The sequence below is a fragment of the Gopherus flavomarginatus genome, chromosome 9, assembly GCF_025201925.1.
Source record: "Gopherus flavomarginatus isolate rGopFla2 chromosome 9, rGopFla2.mat.asm, whole genome shotgun sequence".
Lineage (NCBI taxonomy): Eukaryota > Metazoa > Chordata > Testudines > Testudinidae > Gopherus > Gopherus flavomarginatus.
In genome coordinates this window covers 66,138,364-66,163,626 of record NC_066625.1, presented here as the reverse complement: position 1 = coordinate 66,163,626, position 25,263 = coordinate 66,138,364, and the positions used below count along the sequence as shown (strand labels likewise).

Here is a 25,263-nt window from a genome sequence, read left to right as displayed (position 1 = left end):
TTAGAGAGACAAGGTGGGTGAGGTAATGGGAATGTCTATACTACAGACCTTACAGTGGCACAGCTATATTGCTGCAGCTGCGCTGCTGTAAGGTCTCCTGTGTAGCCGCTCTATGCGAATGGGAAACACCTCTCCCGCTGGCATAATTAAACTACCCTCAATGAGTGGTGGTAGCTATATCGGTGGTAAACACTCTCCCATTGACAAAGCACTGTCCTCACTGGGGTTTTGACGGTGAAACTTATGTTGGTCGGGGTGTGTTCTTTCACACCCATGGTCAATAAACGTTTTGCTGACAGAAGTGCTAGTGTAGGCAAAGCCGGTATCTTTTAATGGACCAACTGCTGTTGATGAGAGAGACAAGCTTTTGAGCTTACACAGAGCTCTTCTTCAAGTCTGTAATGTTTCTGGAATACATAATAGTTGTCTGTTCATCTAACAGCAACACCCACCTGTTCATCAGAGAAAACAAAACCAGCGAGGAATGTTATCATGACACCTGTTGCATACAGTAACCAGTGAGACTGTTGAAGTTCCTGTAACAAAGTCACCTGTGTTCGTACGCTAGGAGCCAGTTAACTCTCTGAATTCACTCTTCATCACAAATATAAGGAGTACACAAACTTAGACTCATAGTGGGTGAGAAGCAAAGTTGTTAAAACTGAAAATTAGAAAGCTTTGGAAACTGCAATTATTATTATAGTAATAATAAGGAAATAAGGTATTTGAATGGAGAGTTACATAGTATAATGTGGCCATATTTCCTAATTCTTTAGAATAAAGTGATTTCTATCCTCACTATTCATAATAAGTTTCATGTTTGATATCTTCTAAACAGGTTAATATTAAGAGTATATTTTAGAATGCAAATTTTTTTTTTTTTTTTTTTTTTACTTGATCTACTCTAGCACACATTCCAGGACAAAGTAAACATATGTAGTTCTGGTAGTTTGTAAGAACACTGTACCTTTTTCTGATAGGAACAACAGAATTAATTTGCAAGTAAAACTCTCTTTAGAGTAGTGCCTTTCTCTTTTGTAGCGAAATGCTAGCTCCCAAGCAAGGGAATGAAAACAGTTAGAATAACAAATTAAGTAAAATTACACCCAAGACAAGATGTCATAGTCCCATCTACCTGCGATCACAGGAAAAGTTTCATTAATCATGTTATTTTAGAGATGAATGTAAGATGGTTATAATTAGACTTTTTTCCAGGAATTGTCTGTCAATTGTCGCTTATCACCGGATTAATCTTTTTGCACTGACTGAAATTAGAGACTTGTTTCTTGTCTTGTCTTGTCTTCAGAAGTTTAGAATAACTTCCGACCCTATGCAGAGTGAGTGGTTCTTAAACTTCAACCATTAAGTAAAGATTTAAAAAAAAAATTGGCTATGGAGGCAAGCAGCGGGCAATTACTGGACAAAATTCCAATCCCCAAACCACTTGAGTGCCAGAAGCAATTGTATCTTTACTGGCATCAGGACCGGCGCTAGGGATTTTAGCGCCCTAGGCGCACAGCAATTTCGCCGCCCTGTGCCCTGGTCCCGCGGCTCCGGTGGAGCTGTCGCAATGGTGCCTGCGGGAGGTCCACCGCAGCCACTGGAGCAGCCGACCGTCCGCAGGCACGACTGCGGCCGCTCCACCGCAGCTGCGGACCAGCGGACCCTCTGCAGGCACGACTGCAGCAGCTCCACTGGAGCCGCCTGCCGCCCCTTCCGTCAAAATGCCGCCCACCAATAATCCTGGCGCCCTAGGCGATTGCCTAGGCCGCCTAAATGGAAGCGCCGGCCCTGACTGGCATAACCAAAAACCTCTCTGGCTTTTCGATCCCACACCCTCTTAAAGTCAGTGGGAATTTTTCCATTTTCAGTAGTTGGGTCAATATTGAGCATCTTATTCCAGTGGAAGCAGTATGGAGATCTTAGGATAGGACAGATTATCAATAGACAAATATTAATTATTTTGCTTAAAAAAAAAATCATTTTTGTCATTCAAACCCTATTGCTGGCATTCTGGTTCCACATATTTCACTAGTATTTTGCTTTTTTAAAAAAAAAAAGTGCAGAACATTTGTCAAAATAATCGTTCAGGTTTTGCATCTGTTACTCTTAGGCCTGGTCTACACTATGATTTTAGGTCAAATTTAGCAGCGTTACCTCGATTTAACCCTGCACGTGTCCACACAACGAAGTCCTTTTCTTCAACTTAAAGGGCTCTTTATATGGATTTCTTTACTCTACCTCCGAGGAGATTAGCGCTGAAATCGGCCTTGCTGGGTGAAATTTGGGGTAGTGTTGACACAATTCGACGGTATTGGCCTCCAGGCGCTGTCCAAGAGTGCTCCTTTGTGACCGCTCTGGACAGTGCTCTCAACTCAGATGCACTGGCCAGGTAGACAGGAAAAGTCCCACAAACTTTTGAATTTCATTTCCTGTTTGGCCAACGTGGCCAGCTGATCAGCACAGGTGACCATGCAGAGCTCATCAGCAGAGGTGACCATGTCGTCCCAGAATCGCAAAAGAGCTCCAGTATGGACCGAATGGGAGGTATGGGATCTGATTGCTGTATGGGGAGACAAATCCATGCTAGCTGAACTCCGTTCCAGTAAACGAAATACCAAAACATTTGAAAAAATCTCCAAGGGCGTGAAGGACAGCAGCTATAACAGGGACTCGCAGCAGTGCCTCGTGAAAATCAAGGAGCTCAGGCAAGCCTACCAAAAAACCAGACAGGCAAATGGCTGCTGCGGGTCACAGCCCCAAACATGCCGCTTCTTTGATGAGCTGCATGCCATTCTAGTGGGTACAGCCACCACTACCCCAACCCTGTGCTTTGACTCCGTCAATGGAGTAGAACACAACATGGAAGCAGGTTTTGGGGATGAGGAAGATAGCTCACAGCAAGAAAGCAGAGAAACCAATTTCCCCAACAGCCAGGATCTGTTTCTCATTGTGGACCTGGAGCAAGTATCGCCCGAACCTACCCAAGGTGGGCTTCCGGACCCTGAAGGCGGAGAAGGGACCTCTGGTGAGTGTAGCTTTGTAAATATTATAAATGGTTTAAAAGCAAGCATGTTTAATGATTAATTTTCCCTGGCATTCACGGCCAGTACAGCTACTGGAAAAGTCTGTTAATGTGCTGGAGATGGAGCGGAAATCCTCCAGGGACGTCGCCATAAAGCTCTCCTGGATGTACTCCCAAAGCCTTTGCAAAAGGTTTCTGGGGAGGGCAGCCTTATTCCGTCCTCCATGGTAGGACACTTTACCATGTCAGGCCAGTAGCATGTAGTCGGGAATCATTGCAGAACAAAGCATTGCAGCGTATGGTCCTGGTGTTTGCTGGCTTTCAAAGAACATCTGCTCTTTATGTGTAATCCTCAGGAGAGTGATATCATTCATGGTCACCTGGTTGAAATAGGGTGATTTTATTAAGCGGACATTCAGAGGTGCCCGTTCCTGCTGGGCTATTTGCCTGCGGCTGAACAGAAGTTTCCTCCGCTGTTAGCTAAGTGGTGGAGGGAGGGGAGAGAATTGTATGTGGAGGTGGGGGTTAGTTGGGTTTGTGCTGCACGTTAACCCGGAAACCGCAGCCCCTCCTTTTAAATTGCCAACCCATTTTAAATGGCCAACGCAGTGGCTGCTTAGTATGGGAATGAGGGCGCTGCTGTTTGAAACCATTCCCACATGTTATGAAGGTTAAAGAAGCCAAAAGGCTGTGGCTTACCATGGCTGCCTGCAAGCCGAATTCTGTTGCCTGGCCCTGCGTGAGTGATCTCTCACACCAAACCAGCAGGGCCTCAATAAGAGGCAAAATGCGACCTTGTAACGAAAGCACACGTGCTATGTAATGTTAACAGCAAGGTTTACCGTGAAAGAGTGTACCCATTGTTCTAAAAATGTGTCTTTTTAACTACCACTTTCCTTTTTTTTTTTTTATCTCCACCAGCTGCATGTGTTTCTCCTTCGCAGAGGCTAGCAAAGATTAGAAGGCAAAAAAAATGTACTCGGATGAAATGTTCTCTGAGCTCATGCTGTCCTCCCACACTGACAGAGCACAGCAGAATGTGTGGAGGCAGACAATGTCAGAGTGCAGGAAAGCACAATATGAACATGAGGAGAGGTGGCGGGCTGAAGAGAGTAAGTGGCGGGCTGAAGAGAGTAAGTGACAGGCTGAAGATGATCAGTGGCATCAGTTTGCTGACAGAAGGCAGGAGTCAATGCTCAGGCTGCTGGAAGATCAAACTCGTACGCTCCAGCATATGGTTGAGCTGCAGGAAAGGCAGCAGGAGCACAGACTGCTGCTACAGCCCCTGTGTAACCAACCGCCCTCCTCCCCAAGTTCCATAGCCTCCTCACCCAGACACCAAGAACACGGTGAGGGGGCCTCTGGCCGGCCACCCACCCACTCTACCCCAGAGGACTGCCCAAGCAACAGAAAGCTGGCATTCAATAAGTTTTAATGTTTTAAAGTGCAGTGTGACCTTGTCCTTCCCTTCTCCCCCACCCCTCCCAGGCTACCTTGGCAGTTATCCCCCTATTTGTGTGATGAATTAATAAAGAATGCATGAATGTGAAGCAAAATTGACTTTATTGCCTCTGAAAGTGGTGATCAAAGGGGGAGGGGAGAGTGGTTAGCTTACAGAGAAGTAGAGTGAACCAAGGGGATGGGGGGGGTTCATCAAGGAGAAACAAACAGAACTTTCACACTGTAGCCTGACCAGTCATGAAACTGGTTTTCAAAGCTTCTGTGATGCTGGCATTCATTGGGATCTCAATGGAATTCCAATGGGCGGTAGAGACTGCAGGAACTGTGGGATAGATTCCCACAGTGCAGTGCTCCAGAAGTTGAAGCTAGCCTCGGTACTGTGGACGCAGTCCACCGACTTAATGCACTTAGAGCATTTTGTGTAGGGACACACACAATTGACTGTATAAAAACGATTTCTGAAAAATCAACTTCTACAAATTCGACCTAATTTCGTAGTGTAGACATACTTACTTGTGTAAAGCAGACCCCTGCTTATTCAGAGAGTGTGCTGCTCAATGTGACTAAGGATTGTGGAAATGGGGCCCTATATTTTTTTAATATACTCTAAAATTTTAAACTAACCTTCAGTGTTTTCTTTTTAAGTTCTGTATTGCAACAAACTCTCATTGGTGATAACCTACTAGCTTCTTAGAAGCTGATAAGCATGTCTCCAATTGTTAACTTTCATTCCATTTGGCAAACTAATATTAAAAGCTGGAGTGAACCAGTCTTTGCTTCCCTGTGTGTTCATCAGTCTCACAGATGACATTCAGAGTAGCTCTGGGAATATTGCTCATGGGTTGGTGGTTATCACAGATTAAATAGTGGGCACATAGTATTGGTCAAATTGGGATTACTTTAATCATTGAGTAGTTTGTTAAAACTGTGGTCACTGCAAATTATAAAGTTTACAAGTTATGGATTTTTTAGATTGTTTCTGATTCTTTATAAAAATCAAAGTTACACCCCTACATCTAACAGGAGGTCAGTAATAGCTTGATACGGTCAATTTCATTCTAACCTGTTGATGACATGGAGGTAGATGGGTGAGTGCTCGTCTGTGCTACAAGTTCTACAGCAACACAGTACTTGTTATAGCAACTGAAAGGGTCTTTCCACATAACTCCAGTGTTTCTGTCCATTTCTTCTTCACCTGAAGCTCAGTCATATTTCTCTCCCCTTCACCTTGCACTTAGGTCAGTCTCTCCCTAGTCTTTATCTGAGGTACTGTCCTTTTCTGAGGAATTTCTGCAACGATCCCCACAGCTGAAGAGTGCTGGGGTTGGTTCCCTGTGGAGCCCATCACAGTTGTTTTCTTCTTTTGGCCAATAAATTTACGAACGAACAATGCAAAGCACTACCTCTCCAAAAGGGAACATCAGCTGAGGATCTGGCCGCATGTGTATGTAGCTTGTGTGAAAAATCTTTCCATTACATTTTCTATTAAAATTGAATGGGAGAGTTGGTTCAGTGTTTTGTGGCATCAGAGATTCTGGGATCCTAAGTGAGATTATGTGAGTATATGCCCAATCTGTTTTATGGCGCCATGTAGCTACTTCTTTCATCAGCCCCTTGAGACAAACCCTCAGGCTGGGGTTCCTCCAAAAGGCTAGTGACTGGTTCTGTTTGAAAATGTGTGCTTGTTTTCTGTGGCATTTGCAGAGGTGTTGGGATTGGTGCATGGGTTTTGATTTAATTGGGGATGTATGGTGATTGTGAAAGTCTGAGTACAGTCCTGTTTGGTAAACAAATTCCATTTCTGCGAAGTGATGACGTGTGGTTTCTTCATCTATGTCTCCTAAAGGGTCTGTAGAATTTGATGGAGGATCCCAGTCTTGTCAACTGATGAACTCTACAGCATTCTGGCCTTTAGTATTCTGTGAGCATTACAAGCTGAAATATGAAACAGTAAAGTTTTGTTTCACTTTGCTGCTTGCAGTACTCATGGCAGAAATACTGATGAAAATTTGATCTCCTGGAGTGTGTGTGCATATGCGTGCTTCTATGAGGCTGAAGGGATAGGGAAATGAAAGGCAGAGAAAAGAAGGGCTCCTAGGTGTTATGGTAATATAAATACAGTAATGTTTTGGGGAGATAATAGAGAATGAAGTATGAAAAGGGTGCTACCCTGAATTTTTTTTTTTAAACTTAAAGAAAGAGGAGAAAGAAAAATGTAAATTCCAAAGTGGAATGGTCTCAGCCAACCAGTCAAAGAGCTGGGGATGCTGTACATTTGCTAATCCTAATTTATTAGTCTTCCGAGTTCTTCAGTTTCCTGCACTCTGATTGCGGGTCTGCATAATTATTGTTTGGGTGCAGTAACCAAATAGCATGTGACTCCCATTACCTGTACTCTGGCAGACAGTCAGTGTTCACCAGTCAGTATATGGGGGCTTGTACAATTTCAGTATGATTACTGACAAATAACTGTACTGTGAATATTTAAGTCAACTGCTATAATCTCTCTATGCGCACTGGCTCCTGTGTTGAATGCCAAGCGCTTTGCCTGCTTCAAAGATGGTGTATGCTTCTGTTTCTCCTCCTCTTGTCAGTGAACAAGAAAAATACCTAAAATCAAAGAAATACAGGTTGTCAAATCACTGAAAGGAAGATTGCATTCAATGCTGTCTGGTCCAGTTCTGCTCCCACTGAAATCAGTGGGAGCGAGATTTGGCCTCCTTTCTTTCATCACCTTCCCTTGGAACCCCCTAAATTCCCTTGTCTTCCCTTGCTGTCCTAGGGGTCAGGAAGGTGCTTGTCTCCACAAGAACAATCATAAATGTTTGTCTTTGTTTGCTTATATTGGAAGACTGCCAGCCTCTCCCTTCTGGTGCATGCTTGTAAACAAATATGTATTAGGGAGAAGAGCCTTGCTAAACTGATGGGCGGAAAGAACAGTGGAATGTGAAAATAAAAGGGATGGGGAAAAAGGGGTGAAAAGAGGTGTACAATGGGCTTCCTGATGATCATATTTTGTACCAATAAACTCCAAAGTCAAGGAGTTCAGTAGCATAGGGTACGGTTATGAACTTATAAACAGGAAGTGCCTTAAAGTTCTCTGTAATGGCCGAAAGGAAGAATCTGGAATTCTCTTCTAATGACAGTTACAGATACCACCTAATCAATGTCAAAAGCCAGTGTACGTGGAGACAGTCACAGTTGTATTCATCATTTAAAAATAAATCACATTGTTTATTATAATTCCTTTGGAAACTGGAAATTAAAATGTTTCCTTACCAAATTTAACTTCCTCCATCACATGCACATTGGCTTCTTTTTGTAGGTTTGATATTGAATGCTGATTAGTGGCATTGAGCTCTTTTTGTATTTGGATCCATTTGCAAAATTTATATATATTTTTAAAGATCTAAATCAGTGATACTCAGACTGAGGCTCTTTAATGTGTCTTCTGCAGCTCTTTGCAGCACATGATATTAAAACACTGTGATTTAATTATTAACCAATCAGGATGTTTTTACTATGTTATTAATCAGCTGTAGTTGATAAAATAATAATACATGGTCAGTCATTTGGCTGAGAGTAAAAACTAAATATTTCCTGTCGTACTGTTGAAACACGAATATATAGCACTATAGTAAATGAAACAATGAATTCATGCTATGGTGTCTCTTCTGGGTAATGTTGATCACTAATTTGGCTCCTGAACCACTGAGGTCTGGGTATCACTGATCTAAATGGATCTAAAGTGCCTTGAAAGTGAAGACAAGTAGCTTATGTTCAAAGTGACAGAGCGGGGGGAGTTAATAGAGAGATGCAAAGAGGGATGAAATGGTCAAAGCAACAGGCTGGGGAAATGATCTGTGCAGCAGCAATTTCAGTGGATATGAGTGAAACAGGATCGCGTTTGTCAACACTAGAGAAAAGGATGTTGCAGTAATTGAGGCATGAGGGCCTAGAGGAACATTTTAGCTGTGTGGATGGATAGGAAAGGCCGGATCTTAGACATGTTATGCACAAAGAATTGTGAAGAATTAGACATAGAGGTCAGAATCCAAGATGATACCCACATTATGGGCCTGAGTGACAGGTAGGACTGTAGTGGTGTCCATAGTGTCTGAGAAAGACGGGTAGGATTTTTTGGGGGGAAATTTAAGAACTCTCTTTTTTAGCCATGTTGAGCTTGAGCTGACAACTAGACAGTCACAAGCAGATGTCAGAGAGAGTCTGGGTTTTAGTTTGGACAGTGTGTGTTTTGTATTTCAGCAGTTGGTATCTATTGCTTAGGAATCATTATTGCTTTTTATTGTGGCACCTAAAGGCTCCAGCCAAGACTGGGGCCCTGTCATGCTAGGCACTGAACAAACTTGTAGTAAAAAACAGCCCCTGCCTCAGAGCTTACAATCTAAACAGACAACAAAGGGAAACAGGGTGAGGGGGAAACAGTATTATTAACCCCATTTCACCAAAGAGAAAGTGGCTTTTCCAAGGTCACGTAGGAAGAGGGACCTTGATTACACTTTTTTTTTTTTATGAAAGAGTTTATGATCTTTTAGCCATGTTCATAATTTACCGATGTGATTAATCTCATTGAATTCAGTGGAACTAAACTCATGAGTGTTTCCAGGATCAAGCTATTGGTATGTCCTCGACATAAAAACAGGGTCTGTTCTAGAAAGCATTTTATGTTCTCAGATACTGAATCTCCCATTTTAAAGATCAAAGATGTGCCAAATTGCAATCAAAGCAGAGAAACTGAAGAAAACTATTTTCAGTGTTAGTGTATTTCAGTTCTCAATGTCATTTGGGTGAACATAGCAAAACCCCATTTCAGTCAACAGCATGTTATTATTTCAGGTATGTAATGTTCTCCTTGAATTAGTTCTTGCCAGCTAAAAAACCCAGCCATTAGAAAGTAACTTTTTCCATTGTTTGTGGCATGGATGAAAACTCGAAAGCTAGCACATCTTGTTTTATACAGGGGTCTATTAAAATGACTTTTCTTTGCATTCTTAAAACTGAAAGAAAACCTTTATTTCCTTTCTAGATGAATGTCTGTAGATTACGCCTAACAGTGCCACCTGATGAAGGCTCATTTTCTGAACAAGGAGCAAATAAACCTGAAAGAACAAAAAAAGTAAGTGCATTGAGTGTAGGCTGGCGTTTACCAGCATGCACTTGGTAACAATCAGAACGTGTTTGTTTCATCCCTTCCACAGAAATTGTGATTAACATTGATGGGAATTTCAACTTTAAGAAAAGAAAATTGACATTTCACATAAAAGTTATACTGTGCTCAAAACTGAGGTATGGGTGAGCTCTGAAGTTGGTGGCAGCAAAATTGTGCCTGGAGGTATAAGCATTAGAATAGCTTTGCAGCACATAGGCTCTAGGTGATGAGCAGCTGAGGTACTTACAAATATTAAATAATAAAATCTTGAAACAGAGGTCCAAATCAAGACCAGGGACCCATTGTGTTAGGCACCATACTAGTGCATGCAAAGACAAGGTCCTTGTCTCAAAGAGTTTAGCATCTTAGGGTTTGATCCTGCAAGTCTTAAACCTATGAATGGTCCCCACTGGCTTCAGTGGGACTTAAGTTTTTGCAAGATTGGGGCCTTAAAAATGTATATTTGAACTGGCCTTCCTATGACTTTTTGAAGAAGGAAAAAAAAATGAAGTGTAAGTTGTTAACTATATTACACGGAAGAGAGAGACTAATACTGATGGGGAAAATACAAAAGAAGGAAATCAAGTTTCTTCTGGAAAGAAAATGGTGCGAGAGCAGTGCAGTGAGAAAGAGACAACGGGTCCAGTTCTGTTCCTACAGAAGCAGTGGCAAAACTTTGTGAGTTTAGAGGTGCAAGATCAATCTGTAAGGGCCAGATTTTTACAGTTATTTAAGCACCTAAACACCTTTTAAAAAGTACTTGGTGCCAGATTTTTAGTGCCATAAGTATGTTTATCCTGTTTTAAGCCAGGATTAAAAAGGAAAGCTTTTATTATTTGACCACATGAACACTTTATTAAACCAAACTGAAACAAGAAATTAGCAGAACAATGCTTGAATTGTGATGCGGCATTAGGATCACCTCAAAACACAACTACTTAATAGTATGTCTAAACTAACGTAACTCTAGCCTGATTCTAGCAAGAGACAAATGTTTTCCCTACTTTCAATTTTGTTCAAAATTGTCAAAATATAAGGGGTTTATCAAATATCAGTTGTGCAAAGATACAGGCTTGGATTCTTATTTACACTAAGCCCCTTGACATCACTCTGGTGCTGTTAAAGGGATCTTAAAGTGGCTATAAATGTGACTTCTACTCACTCGAAGATGGATTAGTGTCAATTAGAATCAAACCCATAATATTTAAACTGAGTAGTTGTAGCATGTGGAATACTTTTTGCCACTTTAAATCCTCTCCTCATTTGTATCTGATACCCAAGGAATTTCTGCTAATTAATTAGGGCAATGGATGTAGGGTCCATCCACATTAAGAGTAGTTCTAGTTTGTTTTTTAGCAGGATATATGTTGACTGTAGTAGGTGGGAAACAATAATGAAAAGAAGTGTCAGAGGCCCATGAATGATCAGAGCTGAGACGGTTTTTATTTCTGACAGTCTTTTTCACTGTAGGGCCTTGAATTTAAAGGAAGCAAATGATATTTCCCGCCTCCTCCCCCTACAACTGTACATTCAAATAGCAAATTTAACACAAGTTGAGGCTGGCAGTTTTATACCAGCGAATGTATTAAGGGGGAGCAACTGTATGAATCCTTGGTATAGTCAAGAATGCAAAGTGGTAAGCTTGTTTACATATTCCCAAGACACTGGATTCTTCCTTCATATTGTTTTATGATTTATATTAGTTAAATTCAGAATTATCTGCCAGCTGTATGACCTTATTGCATTGAGTTATAACAGTCCAATAGTTTTCCAAAGGTAAGTAATTCTTGTCAATAATAATTCTTGGTATTCAAGAGTATATATCTAGTTGGCAGTGGGCATTGCAATTAAATATTCAAAAACATGTGGAACATTTTACCCCTCATGCCATCATATTGTATCCGGTGGCCATTCTAGATAGTTAAATGCATATCACCATATAAACAAACAACTGCAAAAAGTTATTGACTGTGAATCGGTTTTCACCTAATATCTTTAAGAGAATTTTGTAATTTATTACGGATAGATTTTATTGTCACTGTAATGATTGCTTGTATAAACCCTATCTGGTTGCATATTAACTGGGAATGCAGACAGGGCTCTATTTATTCTTTCTTTCTTTAAATTTTATTTGAAGAATGATAAGATAATGTGATCAAATATCTGAGTTGATCCACCCATATTCGACTAACTCAACATTAATAAAATTACCTTTATTCTTAAAGTGTCTTACAAACATTAACTAATCCTCAGAACGCCTTTGTGAGACAGGGAACTATAGCCTTTTATAAATGGGGATAATAGAGACAGGGGTTAGGTGACTGTTCAGTTTGCAGGCTTGTATTTAACAATTAAAGTATGCAAATACAGCTGTTCAGTGCCAAGAACCGAAAGGAACAGCATGATAGTCACTGGACAGCAAAGCTGTGTGATCACAATATTGTATTGTCTTTAAATACTCGATATTGTGAAAAATACCACTGTTGGATATGAGAGTAAGACCTTGTCTACGCTACAGTTTTATTGGCAAAAGGCAGCTTTTGTTGACAAAATAGGGGAGATATACGCACTACAATGCCACTTTTATTGACACAATTCTCCTGTTTTGGCACAAAATAAAACCACCTCGATGAGAGTCATGGAGCTTTTTGCGGCAAAGTTTTTATCGACAAAATGTTATTGTAGACACCGTACTTGGTTTTGTCACTGTAATTGGCCTCCAGGAGGTCCCACAATGCCCATCCTGACTGCTCAGGTCAGCAGTTCGAACTCTGCTGCCCTGCAGCTACGTAAACAAGCATCCATCCCTCCATCTTTAAAGGCCATTTTTGAAATTCCACATCCTATTTGCTCAGCATGGAGAGCTCACATCACAGTCTCCTAGCTGACCATGGTGGCTCCATGGGGCAAATGGTCTCCCACTTGGACTACAGTTGGAGCAGTTCGATCTGCTGAGTATATGGGGAGAAGAGGCTGTCCAGTCCCAGCTCCGCTCCAACTGAAGGAATTTCAACACCTATGGGCAGATTTCTTATGCCTTGTGCAATAAAGGCTACGCTCAGGACACTGTGCAATTCCGAGTGAAGATAAAGGAGCTGAGGCAGGTGTGCCATAAGGTGAGGGAGGCAAACAGTTGCTCAGGTGTTGCGCTGAAGACTTGCCGCTTCTATAAGGAGCGGGACGCCATCCTTGCGGGGACCCCATCTGCACCACCATGAGCCCTATGGATACTTTGATGGGGCTGGAGGCGGTGGACAGTGGACAAAGTCAGGGACCTAGAGGTGGAGTTGGAGGACGATATGGAGCCCACAGCCGGGTCGTCCAGTGGTACTGCAAATCGGGAACTCTTCTCCATGCAGGAGGTGTCTAGCCAGTTCCCGCAGTCCATCTCCGGCGAGCAAGATGCTGGAGAGCAGACTCCTGGTAAGTGATCTTTTTGAGCTGATGCCACTTGCTTATCTGATATATAGGTGTCCTTGTATCCTGTAGAAGTGGGTGAAGAGATAGAAATGTGCAAGACAAGTGTGTTTGAGTGTGCTTCACATTCCCCTGTGCAGCTAAGCAGTGTGATGGAACAGTGTGTTGATGTACACCGAGATTTCATAGGAATCGTCCAGAGAGATCGCTAGGAAACTTTCCTGGAGGTATTCGCCAATCCTTGGTCAAAGGTTCTTTGGCAGAGCTGCTTTGTTCCTTCCCCTGTTGTAGGAAACTTTCCCAGGCCAATCAACAATCACTGGTGCAGGGACCAAAGTGACGCACAGGCAAGCAGCATAGGAGCCAGGTCTGAAGCTGCATGCATGAAGTAGATGCATCCTTGCTTACCATCAGGAGTGAGATATCTGCTTCAGTGATCCCCACCTGTGGAAAATGGTGGCAGAATTTACAATATTGTCACCACTCGCCTCCAGTGATCCCCTTAAAAAAACCCCTTAGATCCTTTGCCCCATCTTGAATGCCCAACTCCCCGCCCCCTGGGCCAAACTCACCATGTTTAGGGTATTCACTGAGCTGTTGCTTGCCAGGGGACAGTGAGAAACAATTCATATGTGAAAAGAGACGTATTTTAACGTAATGATTCAGTGCTGTGCATGCACTAACAATCATGCTTCTGTGTATTATTGTTTCCTGTACTTATGCAGATGTGGCCTTCAGGGGAACCACCTACACACCGGTGGAACGCCTCCATCAGATAAGGAAGTGACCAAGGTGAAGCAAGGAGAACATGTTCTGCGGGGTTCTCCAATCATCTGAGGCAGAAAAAAGAGAACACGGGGAGAGAAATGGAAAGATGGGATAGAAAGGAGAGTGTGGAGTGCCTTCAAAAGGCCCATGAGCAGATGATAAAAGTCATGGAGGAGCAAACAGAGATGCCGAAGATCCTCATCACACTTCAGTCAGAACCAATGCATGCTTGCGTCCCTCCCCACTCCCTGCAGCCAATACAGAACTGTTTTCCATGCCCTCTCCAAACTCCTCCCACACATTCCTTCCAACTATTTGGAACATCTCAGTATCCTCTTCACTCCACCCCTTTGGACAGCTTCCAAAATGACAGCTGGACTTAAGCACAGCTTTGAGAGCATCCACTGCCTTGCACTGCTAACTCCCTTCCCACCAAGCCTTTTGTATTGGTTGTTAATTGGTATTTAATAAAAACAAACTCTCTGAAAGATAACCAGTCTTTATTTGGATTCCACATGTAGCGATAACTGCTGGTAGTAAAACATATGCATGCATTTTAATCATTTGCTTATGGTAAATCCCACTTGGGAAACATCACAAGTGTTAGGGAAAATAAGAAAACTCAAAATAATGAACAGATTACTGAACAGAAATATACATTACTGGTTCTCATTGTCAGAATGTTGCCTCAAAGCCTCCCTGATTCGAATTGCCATCTGTTGTGCCCTTCTAATAGCCCTGGTATCAGACTGCTCAAAATCAGCAATTAGATGATCTGCCTCGGCGCTCTACCCCTAGTCAAACTTTTCACCCATCTCCTCACAAAGAAGGCAGCTATGACTATGGGAATGTTTTCCTCACTTAGATCTAATCTGCCATAAAGGCCATAAAGATGCACTTTTAATATGCCAAATATATATTCCATGGTCATTCTGCACCAACTCAGCCTATTGGTGAAGTGCTCCTGGCTGCTGTCCAGGTTTCCCTTGTAAGGCTTCATGAACCATGGAAGTAAGGGATATGCTGGATCTCCCAGGATCACTGTGGGTATTTTAACATTGAGCCCCCTCTTCCTCCTCCTCCCTTGCCCCCCGGAAATCTTCTGGTCTGGAAAGAAAGTCCCTGCTTGCAGCTTTCTGTACAGGCCAGTGTTCCTGAACATACATGTGTCATGTACCTTCCCGAACCAGCCTGCCTTGATGTCAATGAGATGCCCATGATTATCCACAAGAGCCTGCAATACTATAGAGAAGTACTCCTTTCTATTGATGCACTCTGTTGCTAGATGGTTCAGGGCCAAAACTGTAATATGTGTTCCATCTATCGTCCCTCCCTGGAATTAGGGGATTCCATTGCTGCAACGCCATCCACTGCAACACCATCCACACGTTGCCAAGAGTCTCAGTACTTTGTAGCAGGATGTGATTAATGGCCTTGTTCACTCATGTTAATGTGGCACTCACGGTCGACTTCCAAACTGATTTGCGGCTGACTGGTAGCAGACTGGAGTCGCCAGCTTCCACACTGTGGTCACCATGCACTTCTCCACCAAGAGGGCAGCTCTCATTTTGGTGTCCTTGTGCCGTAGTTCTGGGGTGAGCTCCGCACACAGTTCCAGGAAGGTGGCTTTCCACATCCGAAAGTTCTGTAGCCACTGCTCAGCATCCCAGCACTCAGTGTTTGTTTCCTGAGCTCAAAAGCTCAGGAATCCACTGTGTGCAGCTGTTCCATGAATGCCAAAAGTTAATCTGGTGTTTCTTTCCATGGCACACAGCAAGTCAAGCAAATCTGATTCCTGTTCAGATTGGGAGCTCGTGATATAATGTATGACGATCCACAATGTGACCACAACAGGAGCAGTGCAGAATCCATTCTTTCACACAGAGATGGTGGGCGCATGGTAAACAGAGGTCAATGAAAAATTTCATAGAATGCAGTTCGAAGACCATGGAATTCTGGGACAAAAATAATGCATCATGGGATTTGAACCTGCCCCCATGATGTGCTGCGATCCACTCTGCCCTCGCACAAGTCCTAGCTGCAGAAATGGGATAGCTACCCACAATGCTAGAGCACCAACTGTGGATGTGCTCTGATGACAGAGGGAGTGTAGTGTGAACATGCAATAACAGTCTTGTTATAGCACTTTTGATCACCAACAAACTTTTGTTGACAAAACTCTATAGTGTAGACAAGACCTTATTTTGAGCACTTACTGAATTTTATACCCATCTTTGTTTCTTACTGTAGCATCTAAGGATATGTCTTTACTGCAATTAGTACACTCAACTTGCTCCACTCAAGCCTACTGAGTGACCACACTGCAAAACAATACTCTCACAGAGGCTATGTCTATGTACACCAAGGGTTAGTGGGACTTAAGTCAGCTGACCTGTGGCAAGGAATCCTTGGCTTGACCATCCGCACTGCATTTTTAATCCAACATCCCAGTGACAGGGAGCCACTTCTGGCTACTCCCTGGCTGCATGCTCCTCTGCTGCGAGGAACTCTGGGGTATGCAGGAACACTTCTAGGACCCAAGTCAAGCTGAAGCCATGTGCACACAGGAAACCAATAGGGCTCAGGCCCTAGGTCCCAACTTAATATGGGCTCAGACTCTCCAGCCCTGAAGGGTCTTGGCCTGTGTATCCTCTAAGCCACGCAGCCTCCCAGGAGTGATTCAAGGGCCGCGCACTTGATAAGCAGAGCACATCTGGCAGCATGTGTTCAGGTGCCCCTCCCCGCTGCTGTTTTGCAGCCATGTTGCTCATGCAGCTGCTCCTGGGACCCTCCTGCTGGCTGTGCGGTGTGTGTGTGTGAGGGGGATGCTGATGTCAGGGTGTCCCCCTCCCCCCACCCCTGTATCCCATCACCACAGAGCAGAGGAGAGGAGACAGGGCTCAGGACTGGGAGCAGGAGAGAGCTGCTGAGGTCTGAACAAGCCTTCTGGGTAGTGTGAGTGCCTTAAAGAGACAGCACACGGTGTCTCAGAGACTGCCCTAGCAGCCAGTGTGCGCGTGTGTGCTCTCTCTCCCTTGCCAGTGTCCCCCAATCTCTGCAGAGTGGGAGAGAGGGGACAGGGCTCAGGAGCAGAAGAACTTTCAGTGGGTGCTTTAAAGAGACAGTGCACAGTGTCTCTCAGAAACTTCCCCAGCAGCCAGCACACACACACACGGGGTGTGTGTGTGTGTGTGTGTGTGTAATTTTACTCTTTCAAAGTGTGTTATTTAAGTTTTTGACTGGTCTATGCATTTCATAATTTTTATTTCTCTTACACTTAAATTTAATTCTTCGAGTAGTGAGATCCAAAATGCCTAACCTATCCTGGCTGGAGTAATTATACCTATGGTAACTTTTAAAATATATATATATAAGTTTTTTGTTTCTACTAGTGGTGTACATCACCACAGTGCACATAATAAAATTTATTCTGCACATGGTTGGAAAAAATAGAGGGAACATTGCCTAGGACCCTGGGAATGAGCCCTAGGTTAGCACATTTTCTGTGTGGCTACAAGGTGGAGGTTAGGTTGAGCCTGGGTTTAAATTGCTGTGTAGACATACCCAGAGTGATTGGATTAATAGTTGATGAGCTGTTGTAATTCAAGATACTGCATTCCCATTCTGACTAGCACGAGCTTCAAGCACCATTTAAATTGAGCTAGAGATTTTTGTGTGGACTGTAGTCAGGTTAGGTGCAAAACTCAAGTTACAGCTCAAGCTAACAATGCAGTGAGAAGGCCTAAGAACCTGTGACTAGTTTAAGGCTGATTCATCCCTCTGTGCACCTTGCAAATATCCCCATGTGGGCCAAATTGAGGAGATAATTGGTTAGGAACTAGATGACTAAACAACTAACAAGGTGATTCAGCTCATCAGCTGGGACATTTAAAAAAAACAGGAAGAGAGGGGCAAAGGCTGGAAGGAAAGGCAAAGAAGATCAGGATCTTAAAAGTGAGACCATCACCCCTCAGTCAAGGAGTACATTGAAGATTGGGTAAAGCCTTATGGTGATGGGACATGAAATTGCATGAGACATAAATAAAATGTGCTGTTGTGAACTTAAGTAAGTGTGTGAGGACTGCTTGCAAAGAGAGAGGGTGAGGCAGCATTCCCTGTGACACTGCCCTACTCTTATCTGTGAATCTCCACCTGACTGTTGAACCACATGTAACTGTTGTGGAGTCTACAGATCTGATTGTCGCTGTTAGAGCAAACACAACAGTTGCATCAGCAGAATGCTTTCCATGTGACAAGGCAACAGAAATATTGATGAGCAAATGGATAATTCCCAGGTTCCCTTCCCATCTCTGCTGGCTGCTTGGGAAGGATAAGAGCTAGAGGGGTAGTATTGTGTCAAAGGCAGTGCCAGAGAGTTATAAAAATACCATGGGATGGCACTGGGTTGTAGACTTCTCTACATGATGCCCCTTTAATAAGAAGTGGTTTTGAGTGCACTAATGTGATCTCATGATGTGTCTCTGACTATTTTTGGGTTCTTTGCACCTCCTTTGGATGAGACATAGATTTTCCAGGGTTGAGCACCACTAAAGTAGGCTTTGTGATGCACTTTGAGATCTACTGATGACAAGCAGTATATAACAGTGAGATACTACTGGGCTACAGTATATGTTATAAAATCAGCTACTTCACTGGTAGATAAATGTGATAGTTTTTGCTAATTGTGGTACTCTTTGAATTTTCTAAAGTTCCTGGAAGTGGTATAGAATCATAGAAGTTAACTTGTATATTTCTTTCAGTCTATATTTCATATATGCTGCATTTCAAGAAATAATGCTTCAAAAGATATGTATTGGCACATTTTCCATATCCATAATGCATTTAAAAATATAATGTAGCATCTGCAAAGTAGGCTGAATGTAGGGTGACCAGATGTCCTGATTTTATAGGGACAGTCCTGACTTTTGGGTCTTTTTCTCATATAGGATCCTATTACCCCTCACCCCCTGTCCCGATTTTTCACACTTGCTGTCTGGTCACCCTAGCTGAATGTAACATGAGTTTCATGAACACTAAAGTAATGTCAAGAAAAATAATAATCTCTCATCAGAGTAGTGCAATTTTGGCTGATGGAATAGATATAATAAAGATACTATTCTTCTTTACAGGAAATCTGTAACTTAATCAACTGTGAGAACATTATCACTGTCTATGTCATTGGTAACTTGTATTATAAACCAAAGGGCAGGGCTGGCGCTTCCATTTAGACGACTTAGGCGGTCCCTAGGGCACCAGGATTTGGGAGGGCGGCATTTTGCCACCCTCGGCGGCAATTTGGTGGCAGATGGTCCTTCCGCGCTCTGGGTTGTTGGCAATTCTGCGGCGGGTCCTTGACTCGCTCTGGGACCCACCGCCGAAGTGCCCCGAAGACCGGGAATGCAGAGGGACCTCCCCACCACCACAGAATTGCCACCAACGACCGGGAGCGCGGAAGGACCCCTGCCTAGGGTGCCAAAAACCCTGGCGCCGCTCCTGCAAAAGGGAGACAGAGCTGATATAGCAGATACTCAGATAGGTCTGGCAACAGGAAGAAATAAGAAGCACATCTTAACTACTTGTAGTAGCTGCCAAAGGAATTAATTTGAGATATTACTGGTAATTAACAATAGGTTTTGCTAAAACTTTTAAGTTCTTATTTAACCCACCCATCCCTACATGAATCTGTTGTTGTTGTGTGTCCAGACTAGTGGTTCTCAACCTGTGGCCCAGTCAGCACACAGCTGTGGCCCATATGACATCTTCAGGGCCATATAGGTAGCATTGGATGCAGCCAGCAATGATAAATAGGTTGAGAACCACTGATCCAAACACACCAAGATGTGTCTTAATCATTAAATTAGATGGGTTTACTCTTTTTTTTAAAAGGGATGCCTAGAGTGTTCTGTGCACTCTTGTTTAGGAGGAATGTGGAGTGATAGGAAAGTCTAGAACATACCTTTTGATTTTAAAATGGCATATTGGATATGGATTGGGGGAAAATCTCGCCTTAGCACGTGTTTCTTATTGTACATGTAGATTAATAGGCATCATGCCTGTCTATAAAAGAGGAAGCAAAAAGCAGCACTTAAGCTCTGAGGAGAACTTTATTGCACCTCATATTGTTTTTTATGGTAGCTCTGCTTCATACCAAACTCTCTATTATTTGGGTTGAGAGAGAAACTGGATACCTGGTAATTAGCAGGAATTTTTCAACATCTTAGGTGTCTATTTAAAATAGTGCAAGGAACTGAATAATAATAAATAACTATCTTCTTTTCTTTGGGATATGCTATGATACATAACCCAACGTATTGTGTCTGTGCTACGGCACATTGAGTCAAAGCACATCCCTGGAAGCTACTGTAGATAGATTCATGTTACATTTGCTGTGCATCAAAATCATATATTCTCACTACTAACTTACATTGCAGCACAGACTCAGAAATCACTCAAAATAAGCCTGTAATTTTAAGTCAGCAGCTAGCACAGGGTTTCTCAAACAGGAGTCGTCGCTTGTATAGGGAAAGCCCCTAGCAGGCCAGGCCGGTTTGTTTATCAGCCCCATCCACAGGTCTGGCCAATCGTGCCTCCCACTGACTGGGGATCGCTGCTCCGGGCCAATGGGCGCTGCTGGAAGCGGTGGCGGAGCAGCTGGAAGCGGCGGCCAGTAAGTGCCTCAGCCCCTGCCGCTTCCAGCAGCTCACATTGGCCCGGAGCAGCGATCCGCGGTCAGTGGGAGCCGTGATCGGCCAGACCTGTGGACGGGGCAGGTAAACAAACCGGCCCGGCCTGCCAGGGGCTTTCCCTACACAAGCGGTGACCCGTGTTTGAGAAACCCTGAGCTAGCACATTAGAATAGTTTTCAAATAAAATTCAGTGCTTTTTCTATAGTGTCTGCTCAGGGAAGTGCTCTGATATCACAGTGATGAGTATGTGGCAATGCTTTGGTAGCTAAAACTCTTTCCTTTACATTTTTCTAGCAGTAGTTGATTTTGACCAGAAATAGGGGTGGTTAGGCTGGATCTTAGCTTTAAAGCCCACTAGCATTGACCACTTTGCTTAGTTACCTCAGCAGCTGATTGCAATGATCCTAGCCAGTGCTCATCTGGTCCTGAACATTTTGAAGACACACACTGACTTTTAATATCACCAACTGAGAGATTTATCACTTGCCTCACCATTTACCATACAGCAGAGAGAGGTGGTGATTACCGTTTCCGCCCCTCACTGAATACATGAACAGTGGGGAGAGGAACTACTAACCTGGCTCCCCTCTGTATTGGAATGGGGAAAAGATGTGGCTGTAAACACGTGTTAAATAGATTTACTGGCTATGAAGGCTCTAGTGCTCTATGAGGCTGGGTTGGGAAGAGGGGGACACCGGAGATTTGGGAGAAGGAGAATATGGTAGGGAGGAGGTATGACAGGGCAACAAGAAAGAGAGGGAGAAAAAAAGATAAAATATTGATGGGGAAACACAGACCAGAGGTGGGGGTAAGTAAGTGATCAGAGAACGCAAATTGGAAGAGATGTGTAATGTCAGGTGCATGCTGGTGTAATAACATGAGAAAAAACAATTGCAGTCAGCAAGATCCTCTCTTGTAAGGTGGTAAGTGTTTGTTTATAGCAAGAATGTAAAATAAGTCAAGATAATTGGTAAGACATTCTCTGACTCCTGGCTGTGAACCTGAACTTCCCCAAGGAATTTTTCCCCTTCTGCCTTCCAAGGGGCCACTCCACTAGCCCTTCCCCTGAGTAGCTGTGCAAGTGAAACAGGCAACTGAATTGTGATTAGTTGGCCGTGGCCAGGTAGTGCCCTTTTACCCTGCTACAAATAGTTTGGAAAAAATAAACTTTAAATGATAGAACTACCAACTTGTTTGCGGGAGGTGGGAGAGGCAGGGTGAAAAAAGAGATTTGAGTGGAGGGAAAGAGGGAAAAGTCTGGAGAAAAATGACAGTAAAAGAGAATATAACATAGATATTGCTGTCAATTTGTACAGCATTGAACAATGGGAAAACTGAGCCAAAACTGTAACCAATCCTTGCCCTTGGTAGTTCACAGTATAAAGGAATTACATAAACCAAAACAATACAGTGTAAAGCAGAGAACAAACGTACAATGTCATGTACTTATTAGATGTGGAATGCTTTTCAAACTAGGGGAATTTTTGAACTCTCTCTCTTTTGTGAGAGAGGGAGAAAGCTTGGGACACTGTTCTAAACATACAGAACAGCCTGAAAGGAGGCACAATTCCTGGAGCAGGTGGTGATAACAAAAGGCATGGTTAGAGGTGTAAGCAGTGATTGTGTAAAATATATACCTACATGTCGTATGTACAATTCCATTGTGCTGTAAATGTAAAACTACTCTCCTGTGTGTTAATGGGAAATAAGTGTATTTGGGGGACCGTGTGGTTTGGATGGATACGGATCTTAGTTAATTTGAATCTACTAGATCTTTGCCAGAAAAGATCTTCCCAAGGCATTCTGCACAAATACATTGCCTGGCATAGGAAAAGCCCAGTTGTGGCCAGAAAGTTTATAACTAAAGCTGGTTGAAATTTCCCAACTGAAAAATTTTTCTGCAAAAAATGGACGTTTGGGTCAACCCAAACATTTCATGATTTTGTGTTGAATTTGATGAATTGTTTCTGTTGAAAACAAGGAAGAAAAAATCTAAACATTTTGTTTTTACACTTTCAAACAAAATATTTTCATTTTTTTCTATTCAAAATGACATTTCATATAAAGGTCCTCATTTTATTTAATTTTTAATACAAATCATAAAATTCAGAGAATTTTTTTTGTCTTTTCAGTTTGTCAAACAATTCTGTTTTTTGTAACTGCCAGAAAACTGGAAACAATCAGTCATTTGTACAGCTCGATGCATAATCTCCATGTTAATACCTATAAGCGAGATTTTTAAATGAGTCTGTACTATTTTGGAGACCCAGTAGAAGTTTGCTGCTGGGGCTCAACAAGTTCAGCTGCTACAGTGCCATTAAAATGATAATGAACCAATTATGTGACTTTGGAAACTACACTTGCTAGGCAGTAGTTATTCCATGGATAATGTTCAGGTCTTGAGAAGCATATTACTTTCTGAAGTAATTTGCCACAGTTGAAACAATTATTGTCTTGGGCATCTGGGAGATGGAAATTATTCTTTAATGCTCTAATGCAAGTAATTATTTAAGGGTGGCGTTCATATGAAACTACCAAACGAATTGTACAACCCAGGAAATGAAAGCCAGTGTTGAATCATGCCCCACCCAGTTCCTGTAAAACAAGCTTGCTTTCTCTGTGTTTTCAACAAAGCAAATGGTTTTTAAATGATGGGTAGAGTAGTATGTGATTATGTAGCTTTGATTACTGGGATGAAAAAGTATGCTGTGAGATTTTTCTTTTTTTCTTTTTTTTTTTTAGCGTGGAATTGTATGTTTATAGTTGCGCTATACTGTGCATTTGCTTTGTGTAGTAGATGAGGTTGTTAGCACCATTTTTTACAGTTGCTTTTAAGTTTGTGAAACTTTAATCATTTGGATTGAAATTTTCCATGCTCTAGGTGTTTACCGCATGCTGAATTTACATAAGCAGGGCCATACAAGGTCAGATCAGTGGTCCTTGTAGCCCATTATCCTGTCTTCTGACAGTGACCAGGGCCAGATGCTTCAGAGGGAATGAACAGGGCAGGACAATTTGAGTGATGCATCTCCTGTTGTCCAATCCCAACTTCTTGCAAGTCGGAGGTTTAGGGACATCCATAGCATGGGGTTGTGTCCCTGATCATCTTGGCTAATAGCCATTGATGGAGCTATACTTCATGAACTTCTCATCCTTTTTTGTACTTTTGGCCTTCACAGCATTCCCTGGTAATGAGTTCTACAGATTGACTGTGCTTTGTTTGAAGAAATACTTCCTGATGGTTGTTTTTTAAATCTGCTGCTTATTAATTTCAGTGGGTGACCACTGGCTCTTGTGTTATATGAAAGAGTACATCACATTTCCTTATTCACTTTCTCCACACCATTCATGATTTTATAGAACATAAGAACCACAGTCTGAAGACAGGTTACTGGGCTAGATGGACAATTGATCTGACCCAGTATGGCTGTTCTTACGGTCTTGTTGAATATAGATATGTCCAAAGCAGACTGTGAAGTGTTACAAAGGGATCTGACAAAACTGGGTGATGGGGCAATAAAATGATGTTGAAAATGCAAAATAATACACATTGGAAAACATAATCTCAACTATACATACAAAACGATGGGTTCTAAATTAGCTGTTACCACTCAAGAAAGAGATCTTGGAGTCATTGTGGGTAGTTCTTTGAAAGCATCTACTCAATGTGCATCTGCAGTCAAAAAAGCTCACAGTGTTTTGGAACGATTAGGAAATGGATAGATAACACTGCTCTACAGCCAAAATGCTTCTGAAATAAATGTAGACCAACTTTACTAATTCTGGGTCACTGAGAACGAAAATGATGCTTAAAATTGTTGATTGGCTCTAGTTTTCAAGATATGCTATTGGGTCAGTATATACAACCCTTGACTTGGGAATGGCGGAGGATAAGTGAGTTATAAAGGGAAGGGATCTCAATTTAAACCAGAAATGACTAAAATACATCTTTGACTGGATCTATGAATAAATAGAGACTGGGTTTGGACAGTACTTGCTTTTTAGGCAAAACAATGAATGATGCAATCTGAAGCTGGTATTGCGTCATACATGATATGAATTGCATCATGTTATTCCTAGAAGTCATGGATGGTGCAATCATAACAAAGCTTACGTCACTCTGCTGAACAAATTGCCCTTTATCAGCTCTAGAAATCATACAGTGTCGTGCTCTCTTATTTGTCAGTGTTTGATTTTGCAAAGGGACACATTTCTGTTTAGCCAAAGTGAGCAGAGATGCCTTGTACTTGCGTGAACAGTGCAGATAACTTCTGCTATGTTTGTGGTGAAGTGACTATTGCATCACAAAAGCGCAGTATAACCACTATGGTTAAGAAAGCCTATCACCTTTATTTTGGCTGCAAAGTTGGAGATCAGGACAAGAGGTGGGCCCCACACATAAGCTGCAACACTAGTGCAACAAATCTTCGCCAGTGGTTGAACAGGAAAAGGAAATCTATGCCTTTTGCAGTGCCAATGATTTGGAGAGAGCCAACAGATCATACCAGCAATTGTTACTTCTGCATGGTGCCTCCAGTTGGGAAAGGTGTGTCCAAGAAGAAAAAGTGGACTGTGCATTATCCAAACATTCCATCAGCTGTACTCCCAGTACCCCACGGAGAAGGGCTGCCGGTTCCTGATGCACCAGAATCATCTCACTTGAGTCAGACGAGGAAGAGGATGAAACTTCTCGTCCTGAACCATCAATGTCACAGGACCCATGTTTTCTCCCATCC

General features: G+C 42.6%; 1 protein-coding gene across 1 annotated transcript in view; it reads left to right on the top strand.

Annotated features, from left to right (window-relative positions):
• The window catches only part of MYZAP (myocardial zonula adherens protein), a 98,404-nt gene that overhangs the window by 1,752 nt on the left and 71,389 nt on the right, over window positions 1–25,263 (top strand). The window contains exon 2 of the mRNA XM_050968013.1: window positions 9,534–9,623. Within this exon, the coding sequence (XP_050823970.1) occupies window positions 9,534–9,623 (90 nt within the window). The remainder of the gene's footprint in view (window positions 1–9,533; window positions 9,624–25,263) is intronic.